General features: G+C 45.7%; 1 protein-coding gene across 1 annotated transcript; it reads left to right on the top strand.

Annotated features, from left to right (window-relative positions):
- The first annotated feature begins 401 nt into the window (after nt 1-401).
- Nucleotides 402-13,573, top strand: LOC309375031 (protein phosphatase 1 regulatory subunit 3E-like). The gene has a single exon (XM_081920406.1). It carries the CDS (start codon nt 2,111-2,113, stop codon nt 3,188-3,190), a length of 1,080 nt encoding a protein of 359 aa, XP_081776532.1. The 5' UTR covers nt 402-2,110; the 3' UTR covers nt 3,191-13,573.
- The last annotated feature ends 621 nt before the right edge of the window (nt 13,574-14,194 follow it).

Genomic DNA, 14,194 nt, shown 5'->3' on the forward strand with positions numbered 1-14,194 from the left:
CTTTATCTGAGGATGCATAATTTTTACATGAGCTATCACAGGCATCTAATAATCCTAAGAACCTCTGATTGCAAATTGCTCTCCTGAGCGCTGAAAGGATGACCCTTTTTACAAAAAGTGCAGAGATTTTCCAGATAGCTTCTCCACAAGCAGCTTAATAGCCACCATATCAGAGAGTTAGATACCATCACCTGCTGAATAAAGAGCAGTTCAACTCTACCATGGTTAAAAGGCCCAAGGTGTGATGCGGGATAATATAGGTTGTATAGACTCCCCTTTGATCAAACCACACAAGCTGTACTTTAAACAAATGTTTGTTTTATTAACAGAATATATAGAATATCTAGAACATGAAATTGTATTAAAATAAACAAAACAAAAAAAAGGTACTTCTCACATGGATCAGCCTAAAATCATCAATCTTTCCTTCTTCCCTCTGGCAGATGACCAGCATAAACTTCAGGCAATTGAAGACTCTGAACACAGGACTAGGCTAACCCTTTATAGTTTTTTGTGCAGTGCCAAAATTTGACACTCCATCCCAAAGCATATTTGTGGCGTTCCCAAGGCTCCACACCCAGTGCCACCAAACTGATCATGCACCCCTAAATCTGCCTCTGATACGTGCATTTAGATCAGGAATGGCGGATAAGAAACCTACTTAGTGATATTTTGGTTTGTTGTTATTTGCACTATTATAGAAGATAATATGGAATGCCTTTGTTGTCACGTCTCTTTCTTCCATAATTATTGCTGCTCTAGCCACCTCCAGAGTCCACTGCCTGAATCCTGTTTAAATTTTTTTTTGTTAGATTAAGGGTTCGGGTGGAAACGACAACAATCTTAACTCAGAGATACATCAAAATGGCAGTGATGCTTGGTCTTTCCTATGCTTAGTCAAGCACAGGTCACGTAGTTGCTCCCATTCACTGTAATACAGGATTAGTTTCTCCGTTATTTATGCAATTTCCATAAATCTCCTTCACAAATCAAAACACGGAGGCTGCATTATATTTAACCGAGGAATATTGAACGGGTGACAAAATTCCTTCTGCTCCCATTGAACTAGCATTATTTTCCTCCCCTGATCTTCCTTATTAAAACCATAATTAACTTTCTTTCAAGAAAATGGAACCAATCAAGCTCATTCGGCGCCTAATGAGTACCTTTTGTTCTTGACCGTGACTGAGCAGCTCTGCACTCCCGAGCGCGGCCGATTTATTGAAAAATGCATTACATGGGATTAAACTGGATTTCCTCCTTTTTAAATCTACGCTGCCAGATCCGGTGCGCAAGCCAGCTGCATCTCCTCTCCGCCGCGGACTTAGGTTTCCCAGGGAGCCTTGATTCTGCTATTCCGGTAACAGACTGGAGCGGGGAGGGAGGGAGCCTTCTCCGGGGGAATCCCTCCCGCCGCCCCCTCCCTTTGCTTTGGGATCAAGTACTTAAGGACACGGCGGGGGGGGTGAGGGGGAAGAAGAAGAGGAAGGAAGGCGGGTGGCACAATCGTCACAGTTTGCAGGGGGGGCGGTTTGATCGTGAGCCGAGATGACAAGGAGGGAGGCGGCGGGGGCAGAGGAGCGAGCAGGCGAGGCGGAGATGAAGGGGCGGAGAGCGGAGCGGTGATGAATTGGAAAGATGACACGAGGCCCGGGATGCGTATATTTTGCTGCGGCGGCGGCTGCATGACTCCACGACGTCAGCCGCAGCCCGGGAGCCGCGGCGCGTCACGGTGGTCTCCCCCTCCACCGTGCCGGGGTCTGCGGGAGTAGGGCTGCCACCGCCAGACGCGGAGCTCAGCGGGCAACTCACGGTCACAGCAGCGACGTGCGCGCTCGGTTGTTCCCGCGGGCGCGAACGAGAGGAACGTCTTCCCAGCACCCAGAGAGAGGAGAGGCGCCGCGCCGCCAGGGGCTCCGAGCTGGATCGTGACCCGTCGCGTCTGCAAGCCGGCCAAGGTGAGCCCCGCAGCCCAGCCCCGAGGTAGCGGGAAAGGTGCCCAGGCGCGCCATGGCGCCGCCGGAGAGCCGGCTGTAGCCGCCGCCGCCGTGAAGGGAGGCTCCTGCCCGACGGCCCCCTCCGAGGAGAGCGCCCCGCCACTGCCGCCGCCATGGACAAGGCCGGCTCCGTGCACGCGTCGGTGCCCACGCCGCCGCCGCGCCTCTACCTCCCGCGCAACTTCAGCTGCAGCGCCTGCCTCTACGGCAGCCTAGCCGACCAGTGCAAGGGCGGCTGCAGCCCGGAGCCCGAGCCCGTCGAGGGGCCGCTGTCGCCGTCTCCGCCGCCCTGCTCCTCGCCGCCGCCGCCCTCCCCGCCGGTGACCCCAGAGGCGGCGGCAGCGGCTGTCGCCCCCCCGAAGCCGCCCCCGCTGCCCGCCCCTCGCTCCCCGTCGCCGCCGACCTCTCCTCCGCCCGCGTCGCCCTCTTCCCGCGGCCGGGAGCCCACGCTGCCCTCGGTGCCTCCCAGCCCGACCCTCCGGCGCCGGGCCAAGTCTCTGCCCACGCCGGGCGAGCGGGGCTTACGGCCGGCGCTGCAGCAGAGCCCGTCCCGCCGCAAGACGGTGCGCTTCGCCGACTCGCTGGGCTTGGAGCTGATCGCCGTGCGCCACTTCTGCCAGGCCGACGTGCCGCGGGTGCCGCCGGCGCCGCTGCCCGCCTCGCCTTTCCCGCTGCCGCCGCGCGCCGCCGACCTGCTCAAGACGCGCAAGCCGCCGTCGCTGGGCGAGCTGGAGCCGGTGCTCTTCGGGCCGCCGGCGCCGGTGCTGGAGCCGCTCTTCCCGCCGCAGCCGGGCGCCAGCGCGGGCTTCGCCGAGCGCGTCCGGCAGCACAAGGTGAGACTGGAGTGGGTGCGCCCCGAGGCGTCGGGGCTGCGCGGCGCCGTGCGCGTCCTCAACGTGGCCTACGAGAAGCAAGTGTCGGTGCGCTACACGCTCAACCGCTGGGCCAGCTGCAACGAGGTGCCCGCCGCCTACCTGCCGCCGCCGCCCAACGGCCACAGCGACCGCTTCGCCTTCCACCTGCCCGTGGGCGCGGGCACCACGCTGCTGGAGTTCGCCGTGCGCTACCGCGTGGCCGACGCCGAGTACTGGGACAACAACGACGGCCACAACTACCGGCTGCGCGCCAGGCAGAGGCCGGCGGCCGCCACGGGCCACGAGCCGGGCGCCGGCGCCTGGATCCACTTCATCTGAGGAAGGAGGCGCGCCGGCCGCCCCGCCGAGGTTCTCCGACGGCTCGAGGGGCCTCCTCTCCACCTTGGCGGAGAGCAGCAGGCTCCTTTCCCTCAAGGGATATGGCGACACCCAGGAGAGTTTCTTTTAGGATAAGGCTGTGAGGACCGAGGAGGAAAATGATCCGTCGTTAAAGGCAGAGCCGTGGGGTGGCTCTTCTCTGTTATGCTCATCTTTCCTTATGGCCAGTGGATGTGGAAAACAAGAGTCCTAAAGTCCCCTTTCCAAATTAACCTCCATTGGATTGCAATAGGTAATAGCTTTGTTTGTTTGTCCATCTCCAACCACCTTTGAGTTGCCCTCCAACCAGCCTTGATCAAATCTCTCTTGGCAAGGAGGCTTGCAGTTCTAATTAGATATTTAACGGGAGGTAAGCACCATGACAACTCCAGCTTAGTACTCACGCAGAGCAATCTCTGGGTATAGTAACACCTAGTACTGCAGGATGGAATGCTCCTGTTTTGAAAATAAGAAATCCCTCCACCATGAAAATTGGCATGTCAGAGAGAAGGTTATGATACAACCCCCTCCCACATGCTAGCTTTCTGTGTGTAGGGATTTCAAAAAGACACTCCCATCATATGAGACATTCCAGCAGTTTGAGGCTGTCCAGCCCAGACATAGGTTAGCTTCCTCAGTGAGGAGTACTGTACAGTAGGTGACATACATTATACCATGAACAGAGCATTCACTGTAGAAACTCACTCGCTGCATTTTGCTTAAGTGTAGAATCTTCTCCCATATCTGGATCAGGGAGAACCAGCCTGCAACTTGCAGCAAGAGCTGGCTGTGCACAGTGCTGATTGGCTGAAAGCTAAGTGACATCACTAGCCCACATTTCCCCTTTTCGCTGAAATAGGTTTTCAGCAAGAAAAAGAAACAAATCTGCTCCTCTTTTTAAAAAGAGGAAAGAGGGAGTGAATATGCGTTTAAGCTAATCAATGTGCAAGCAGTATCTTTCAAAAGATGGCAGGTAGCCTGCCTGAAGCAGTGGGAAAGGGCAATGCAGATTACTGAATCAGTACAATTGATTTGTTTGCATCTCGAATGGGGGAGGAGGGGTGAGCCAGGCTCAAGCTGCTGGGGGGGGGGTTGGGGAACACACATGATCTGCACGTCCACTTGTATCGCCTAGTGAAATGTGTTTAGGTCTGGGTGGTTTCAGTTCACCATGATGTGAGAAGAATCTGCACAGAAATCCCAGTCTGTAGGGATGTGGTCTGTTCATCGCTAGAATTCAGCAGACCACAGCGCTGCTCTCGCAGTTCCACTGAGGGTTTTGTATGTGTCTGCTTTTGAGAGGTTATCCAGTGAGGTTTATTTCCAGATCAGGGAAGACCACCTGACTTACTCAAGCCCCACCGCCTTCTCTTCCTCAAGCTGGTCTGAACCACGAGACCTTGTCTCCTGTTCTCATGCGGGTACCTTCTCCTCTGCCGTTCTTCACTTGCTGTGTCTTGAATTGTAATATGTTCCCTTATTTATATACACCATCAGATGATATTTTCAAAATTGTGTGTTTCCAGGTTAAATGCAGATGGTTTATATTTTATATTTTGAGAAATATATTGGGGGGAGGGGAGGAGCTGTTTCAAGCTTCCGTCAGAGGAACAACTTGCAGGCAAAGTACGGGAAAATAGTGTTGTAATAACTTGCAAGGGCAATGATTTCTTACACTGTAAGCTTCCTCCTTTTTTCTCAGTTGTTATGAAACAGCTGCTTGTAGTATAACAAACTAGGATATTACACCAGACTGTAACAGAGTGGCAAGATGTGTAAACCAGTGGCTTGATACTAGTTTTGACTAGGTATTTGGAGCAGAACTGGAAAACTATTTCCAATTCCTAAGCGTGTTGCCATTTTTAGGTGCTGGAATCAAATTTTGAGGCACTGGCGCTGCAGATGGCTGAATAATTATTTCAGATTTCAAAGTGCTTAGGCTACCTGAGATTGTCCCAATTGTGACTGAAAAAGCAAACAACTGTTCTGCATCAGAAAGGATACAACACCCAAGGGAAATGGTGAAAAAAGCATACAGCCTAACCTGCTTTTTGGCTGTGCTTGCAACCTGGGCCTATGTATATGTGTTCTGATGCAAGGGCATTGAGGCTTAGTCTCAAGTCAGTGTGCTTGCAGACTTAGGCCAAGAATTTGAAAATGAAAGCATGTGTGCTCTAACAGTTGTTCTGCTGATTCCAAATGACTGTACAAATCCTGTACCCAGCTGATGGTGTTATGGCTTCCTCTTAGCTTGAACACTTGTCCACAGGAATCTGATGCTGGCACTTTGGGAACTGAATGTTTTCCTGAGCTCTCTCAGGACTGGCACCTAACAGTTTGGGTAATTGCTTACGATTTTGAAATATTTTTTCCAGCCTTGCTTTCTGGATCAGCCTATTAAAAGTCCACTGAAACTTAGGTGTTCTCTTTGTGTGTGCATCAGTCTTTGGCTTCATCAAAATGTGCACTCTTGGTGAGCAACTGGTTTTCCTGTAAAGATGTCTTTGAGTTATTCTGTCACTGCTGAAGCTTCTGTATGCTGTGAACCACTATTATCATGAAATGCATGCAGTATAGCCATGTTTAAGTTGGATGGGAAACAATGGCTGTGTCCACACATAACACTAAACCATGATTTAGTGCTACATGGATATGAGTCTCTATGAGCCAGAGTGAAGCATCATGCTTATGCACTCTTCCACCCCTGCAGTTGGAAGGAGCAGTTCTATCAAGTTTAGATTTGCTTTAAACAAAAAAAACATTGGCTTAGCTTTATGTACCAACCAAGAATATTGGTCATGAAACTTGCTTGTTTATTTGTTGTAAAGCAGGGTCCCTGGTTTGTACATAACACTGAACTGAGTTTCTGTGGAGGCAAAACAAAACTCAGCAAAAGTCCTCCCACCTGTGTGAATAAGAATAAGAGACAGTGGTGGAAGAATAGGATGAGGACAAAATCCAATTCCTTTCTCATTTCAAGGTGAACATACCTCATCTGTACTTTCCACAACAATCTGCAAACTGAAATGCAGCCATCCTTTGAAATTCACACTTCAATGAATTTTGCAGAACAGTTCCCCAGACATGTAATGTGAACAAAAATGCACATACTAGGGTAAAGTGCATCTGTTAATGAAAATAACATAGAATGTATTATAGCAGGAGATTGAAAGAAAGCACTGTCACATACTTGCTCATCCCTGGGGGAGAGTGCACAAATCCATCATTTCACCCGGGCTCATGACGTTTCTTCCACATAGCGCTAAAGCCATGTTTATGTGTTACTTTTGAACTGCATAGGGGAGTATAACACGCAAACCAAAGGTCCGAGTTATGTGGATAAATGAAAAAAAAGTATTGACATTTGGAAAACAGAGTGAAAAGGAATTGAATGAGAATTTTCTTTAGGCAAGGGCTTTCCCATCAGATGCCATCTAGCTGTACCCTATTCCCCTCTGGAAATTAGAATCAGAATCTTCCTGTTTGTTTTTAGTTATGTGTGGAAGGACACATAGAAGAAATACTGTGTTGAATTTTCATTCCCCCCCCCCTCAGTACAGTACAGAGGTAGTGCAGATGTTCCTTTTATGGAAACCCTTTTATGGGGAACCTTTGGCCCTCCAGATGGTGTTGAACTTCAACACCCTTCAGCCTTGACTATTGGCCATGTTGGCCACGGTTGATGGGAGAGAGAGCTCAGCAACATCTGGAGAGTCAAATGTTCCCCACCCCTGCCCTATATCTTATCAGGGATGTGATGAGTTGTAATCCTGTTGACTCAAGTGAGATGGCTCGGGGTGAATCATGTGTGCTTTTCTGAAGAAAAGAGGCCTTATCTTGATTGTTATTCAGGTATGTTGCAAGATGGTGGATAAATTTAAGTGAGAACTTAAACCTCACTTTAAGTCCATTGACTTAGCTGCAATGGACATTGGTTGCGTTGACTTTATACCCTTATCAAAATCCCTCCCACAATGGATGGGCACAAAATATATCCACAAATAGAGCCTGGGCCACTGACACTGTCAAGAGGGAGAATAATCCACTGAGGAATTTTCCTGTTGCACTCCTCGGAGATGCAGGAGACATTTCAGCGGGGCTGAACTCTCCAGCGGATTGTGACCTGGGTCTTTTTGTGTTTATTTATTTATGTTTGGGTCACTTCTTTGCACCTTAAGACAAGAGAGCAAAATTAATGGAATATTTTAATGGAATGACATTCAGATTTATTTATTTTTGCAAGCCATCTCCTTTCTTTTCTCCTTGGAAATTCTTCAGCCCTTATTCAGTGCAGCCTGCTAGCTATTCCTCATGGAGGGAGAGTTGCTTGGCCTTTGACCAAGTCGGCACCACTTCTGATGATGCAGCAGCCATGCATGGCAACCTAAGAGATGCCAAGCAATTCTGCTTGCCCTGGACTGCAGAAAAAGTCAAGCACACGGCAGGCTGCTGTGTTAGCTCCGTGCTAGAGCATCTGCTTGGCATGCAGAAGGTCTCTAGTCCACAGCATCTTCAGGAAGGGCTGGGACCCTTGTGTGAAACCCTGGAGAGCCACTGCTGGTCATTGTGGACGGTCGTGGGCTGGATGAACTAGTGATATGACTCAGCCTATGGCAGCTTCCTATGCTCCTAGGCTATAAGAATAAATAAGTTTGTAAATATTCCTTATGCTGCTATTTTTGAAACTCACCTTTGATTGCTGCCTGTTCATATCAGGACCAACGTTCTTAGGAAGGGAGGGCTTTTGGCTTAATGTAAGTTTTTAAGCAGAAAAAAACTACACATGGTACAAATAATTTGCAGTTATGAGAGGGATATAAAGCAACTTGTAAAGGCAAAATATATTCTAGTAGTTTGAGCATGGCGGCATCTTTGGAGCTGTTTTGAAAAACAGCCGTTCTCACAGCTGTTGCTTTGGGTAGGGAGACTGAATGCAGAATCGCAGCACTGCACCAGTCAGTTAATGCCCAGCAAATAACAATCATGCTTCATGCCGCTGTTTTAAATTCTGTGTTTCTAAAGGATATCCTTGCAGCAGCGTTGCCGCCTTTTTTTGTTTTGTGCCTGTGCCTTTAACGCCAATAAGAAATTAAGCAAGTGGGTACAGTTCCTGGCATGGCAACAGTCTGTTTCTGAGGGGTGGGGGGCAGTTGAACAAGATGTTCTCAGTGAGCCCCCTTCTCCACTTCTTCACCGCAGTTCCACTGCCCATTCAGTTGCAGCTCCCTCTTGACCCGGTGTATACCATATTGGAAGGGGCATGCAGGAGTTCCTGTTCATTCCCTTTGCTCTAGTCAGTGGCAGCAACAAGCAGCAACAGCAAGGAGAATTCAGAGGCTGAGCCTTCCACTGGGACACGGGCACTAGTAAATGCCCAGTGATATCCTGTCCTGATGCAATGATAGGAACAGCTTGACTGCTTAATTTCTCTGAACCTGGCCACCTCTGAAGGCTCAGGAGCAACACTAGGAAGGGGGCGGAAAGGTTGCACTATTTGAGAGCTGTGTGCTGCTGCTGCTTGTGTACTCGCATTAACAGTATCTCTCCAACGCTTACAGTAGCTTTCCAAATGTCAGTGGATTTATGTGTGCATGATAATACGTGGAGCAAGCCTAGAAACAAATATTCTTTTGAGATACTTGGCTTTTGGTCCAGCACATGCTTTAAGCTTGTGTGCTAACTGTATTCAGAGGGGGTGGCAGTGCTTTTCCTCCCCTCCCCTTTTTCTTCCGGAAAGAGTCTTCGGACCACTTAGGTTGCTCAAGTTACTTAATCTGGATTGGGTCTCTTGATCTCCCAGCAATCTTTTTTTAGTAAGTGAGCTGGTAGGGCTGATTTCATACTCAAACATGCTCTGAGCCCATGCTTATATTTTTAAGCCTACATGCAAACATTTTCAGGATCGGGTTCCCAGCATGTAAATTGCAACCAGCAGTTTTCCAAGAGAATATATGGGAAACAACTAAAAGTAACAGCTAGCTACAGTCTGTATATGTTCAAGTGCAGGGCAGCAGGCAGGGAACTGCTGCAGATCTGTGCTTTACTTTCCAGAGAAGGAGACCAAAGCTGGCCAACAACATTAATACTTAGCAGTCCAATATATTGTATCAGTGACACGTCCTATTATTTGTATACAGAGCATTAGTAAAATAGTTTCTTTTAAGCACTGCTAAGAACCCTGTAACACTGACGAGGAGCACTTTTAAAAACAAATTCTGTGTGTGTTTGTGTGTATGTATATTGCTGCAGTCTGTGTGTAGTCAAATGCTTACAAGAGGTTGCTGCCTAGCACTGTGATAGATAAATGAGCTAGAACTCAGTGGTGTTACCTACAGAGCAGCGAGCAGCACTTTTCTGTATATTGACAGCTTTTCAAGGAGCTACACTTAAACCTGGTTTTGTTGACTGTAACTTCTGTGGACCCAGGTACGAGCCAGTTATTCATGTGAACCAAATGTGTACAGTACTCTCATAAAGCAAAGCTATAAAGCTATATATTGCCAAGGTAGAGTCTAATAGATATATATATATATATATAATAGATCTATATATTTTTCCCCTGGAAGGAAACATGAGTGTTTTTAAATGCAATATATTTTTAGAGAAACTGTCTGCTGTATCTGTCTTAATCTTAACACAAACCAGCGCACGCCAATCATCCTTTCCTCATAGCATTAGAATGTCTTCCTCCAAAAAGAATGTTGAGCAGTGGTTTGAATCTGTGAAACCCTTTAGCTTCCTTGGAAGATTATAAGGGATTCCTCCATGAAGAGGAAGCAATAGCAGGCAAGCTTCCCAGATAAAGACAGCTTGTTCACCATGACTAATCTTCACTCACACAGCATAGAGCCTCTGAGGAATGCTGGGTATGTTGCTCAGCCCATGAGGGGCAGCAGTGAGGGCCAAAATATCTGGCTAGGAGAGAGCTGTCAGGGCAGGATTTTGAGATCTTAAACCGCAGGTGCAATTGGCTCACCACAGTGTGAAGTAATGCACATTGCTTCTAAAGTGGACTTCCATTAAGTCCAGAGTCTGAAATTACCTAACTGCAACACTGCTGGCGACGAATGAATGTGTGGGTGCCCTAGAGAATGTTCCAGAATCCTTTTGTAGCCAAGTGGGGGCTCTGTAATAGATGACCGCGAGATGTGCCATATTGAAGGTGGAATGTTTGAAATCCATGGGTTTAGCAGGTAGCCGAAGTGTGTGCGTTTCCTCATTGTAGATGCTTTGTAGTTTAGCTTTTGTGTTCATAAGCTTACTGCCAGCGTAATGATGTAGCTTTATGAAATGTGCCATGTTTTATTGAAATGTGCAATATTTCGCCTGGTTCCTTTCATCCATATAGAAAACCTTTAGTAACGCTCTCAACAAATACAGCACTCAGGTAAAGATTTTAGCTGCTCCTTTTTAAACTAAATGTATTGTCAACCCATGAGCATTGCTTTTAAAAGAGTAATTAAAATATAGAGTGCCCCCTCTCTACCTCCCTATATAAATTATGCTCTTTAACATGAGCTTCTCTTAGCTATGTAAAAGTGATTTGAGAGCTCCTGCTCTTGCACCCCTATGCTGCTTATCGAAAGGGGAGCTACCCAGTTGCTTTTGCTCATAAACTACCACATGAACAAATGTTTGTTCATGCATAACATTGTTCTTTTATCAGCCAGCTGAAGCATGGGTTGATGAGGCTCGCAGGCAAAAATCTGCAAAATCTATATCCTCAAAAAAGAAGTCAACCCACAGTGAATTCAGATTGTTTAGGTGCCTTCCAAGGATAATCACTACAACGTTGGATGTGGTCCTTAAATGCTTTTCTTAATTCTTAAAGAATATGTTTTATGGCTTCAGGATGAGTTTATATCGTAAACACAGAAACTGGACTAGCGTTTTCCCCCATCCTGCTGTCAGAACAATGTCCTTTGGACATTTGAGCCAGTGTTTTCAAAAGCCCAACGGGCTTTTAAACTTTTGCTTTTTTTGTAGTGAAAGATGTAGCGGTGAGAAATGTCTTTTTGTGCATCTCTATAAACCACATTCATATATTGAGCATAAAAAATATATATATAGATCATAGCGTAATATATATTTGCACAACTCTTATGCAGATGTATTTTTACACACACACACATATGTAATCAAATCTTAGGTTTTTTTTATGGGGTTGATTCTGTGCAGAGTTTATTTTACAAATGTGTTGTAATCTTACGCTGCATTGGCACTCCTGGGTGGGTATTATTTCTCTTGCACATTTTTTAGCATTCACACAAAGAGGAAGTTCTTCTCTGAAGGAATTTGCTTTTACATTTTTAATTGATATGCACGACTCTTATGCAAAACTTGAATAAACTTCTGTCGTAAGTGTATCTTGTGTGCACCCTGTGTGTCGTGGGAAAGGCTGAATCACAAGTCCGTTTGTCACATAGCCCATTGCAAGTGTGGTAGCTGTGATCTTGTCCTTTGTAGCCCTTTTTTGGGGGGGGGGAATATTTCTTTAATGATTAGCTTAACTTTCTGTAAAGAGTTATTTACACAAAACCATAAAACATTAGCATTGTCTTGTCATTGACTAAAAGTTAGCATGCAAAAGGAGTAAATGTATTTAGAAATATGGTATGTACACTAGCAGTTCCAAAGAGCATAGGTAAACTTTTCTCCATTTAAACGTAATTTGTGCAACTTTGGAATGCTTGGCCTTTGTTCTAGTTAAACATAGTTCCACAAAACATACCATCTCTAAAAATAAAAGCATATATTTACCAATGCTTTTTCTATGCAATAATCTAGTCACCTTCTGTGTTTCAGTTTTTTTATTTAAAAAAGAGAGAGGACTTGAAAAGGACATGACCCTATTGCAATTAAGCACTTTTAAGACTACAGCTCTGTGCATGTATACTTGGTTCTATTGAACACAGGGAGACATACTCCGAAGTAAACTTGCATACAATTGTACAGCAAGCTCTGTTGTTGAACTTACATTTTAAATTTATTTTCTTGAAGTTGTCAAGGGGTTAAGTGTTTCTGTGTTGTGATTCCCTACAGCAAAGGGTTCAGAAAGCTTAAGAGCAGCGCAATTAGTCTTAACACTCAAGCAGACACCAGTAGGGTGCTGTAGAAAACTGATTTTTTTTCTCTCCAGGAAAGGTAAACAAGATCCTTTCTACAATGCAAAATGCATTGTTGCCTTTTTGATAATATGGATTTATAGTCCTATTATATCCTGTGTGTGTGTGTGTGTTTGTGTGTGTGTGTGTGTGTACTGTGGATAGTGCTAATGCTAGACAAAAATAATCTGGCAATCATCCACTGTTGTAGCAATGACTAAAATTACTAATTTTAATATTGAACACTTTTATATTGGACAAATAGTTTTTGTTGTTTTTTTACTCCGGCCTCACAGGCTAAGTCTTGCAAGCCTATCCCAAGGTTACAAAAGTGTATTTGACAGACAAAGCTAAGGTTGTGATCCTGTACTCAGTTACCTGGCTGCAGGTAAGCCTTATTGGACTCAAAGGGGCTTCCTTATGGGTACACAGGTATTGGGGTTGCCCTGTGAATTTTTCTGATCCAGTCCCATGCCCACAGCAGCTATAAGTCCTGGTGAAGTAAGTGGGATGTCATTCTGAATCTACATCCATAGGATTGGACCACAAAGCTTTGTTTCATTTATATAAACACAGTAATTTGGTTCTGGGGTTGAGGACAACATTCTGCTTTTTGAAACCAATTAGCCTAGTTTAAAGTAGTTATCTCACTAGTCATCATAGCACTGAAATCCTGTGCAGGTCTACTCAAGAGTGGGTCCTCTGGGGCTTACTCCCAGGTAAGTGTGTACAGGAGCACGTTCAGTCCTGAAGCTACTATTCATTTCAGCAGGATTTGCACAGAAAAGCCTCTGGGTGTGTTATGCCCAAATTACTAGCTCTTAGAGAAGAGTCCTTATTTAGCAACATGTTCCTGTTGTGATAGTATAACTTTTTTTGTTATTTATTTCCACACATCTTGACTTTCTTCAAAGTTATTTCTTAACTGCTGGACGCAAACTGGTATCTGAATTCTGTAATGTTTGTACTTGAGATGTTGTTTGGTTTGTAGTTTTTTTCTGATTAATATTACTGGTATTATTTTGGTTAAAAAAATACTTCATGTCATTTGATATTAATGCCTTCTACTCTTTCTGACGCCAGTGAATACAAATGTAATATATCTTGCCTTATGACAACATTACATATCTTGTCTACCTAAAGCATTAGCCAGTCACTGGTTGTACTATTATGGTGAAAAGTAGAATTTATAAATGTGTCATTACTAATTGTCATTAAACTTGAATGGTGCAAAATGGGAGTGTGATCCTGAGAAAATATCTGTTCTGTATGCGTTCTACATTCATGGGTAACATCTATATTTAGCCTTTCTCACTAACATGTCCATTCAAAAACTTTCTAGATGGAAGGCAGAGATTCTCTTGGTCAGAATCTCTAAAGCAAGCATGGGGAACCTCAGCCCCGGAGGCTGAATGTATATCCCTCTCACTGAAGACCAGTAGTGTGCTGTGTCCGACAATTGGTTCTATTCTGATGTCCGTCTATGGGAGAAACTATATGTTACGCTTAATGCATCATGTGCAGCTATATCTTCATTTGGTCTTAATTGTATCTGCCAAACTTCAGCACAGGGACAGAGGAGGGCTAACCTTTCCCAACCACAACAGCATCCAGAAAATTGCTCTCCCAGGGCAACTATGAGGGCGAGTTTTTTCTTCTCCTTTAAATATTCCATTTGTGGTCTGTAGGTATGGTGGGCTCTGGAAGCAGAAACAACAGCTGTGACATGCGTATTTCCCACCAAGCCACAGTGAACACCCACCACTTTGCAAACCCTCCCTAATTTGCAAATACATCCATGTGCAACTGCACTTTGTCAGTTCATTGCATCACTCTTAACATAGTTAAGATTCCTTAAGCA

The sequence above is a fragment of the Podarcis melisellensis genome (assembly GCF_964234715.1).
Source record: "Podarcis melisellensis genome assembly, chromosome: 8".
NCBI lineage: Eukaryota > Metazoa > Chordata > Lepidosauria > Squamata > Lacertidae > Podarcis > Podarcis melisellensis.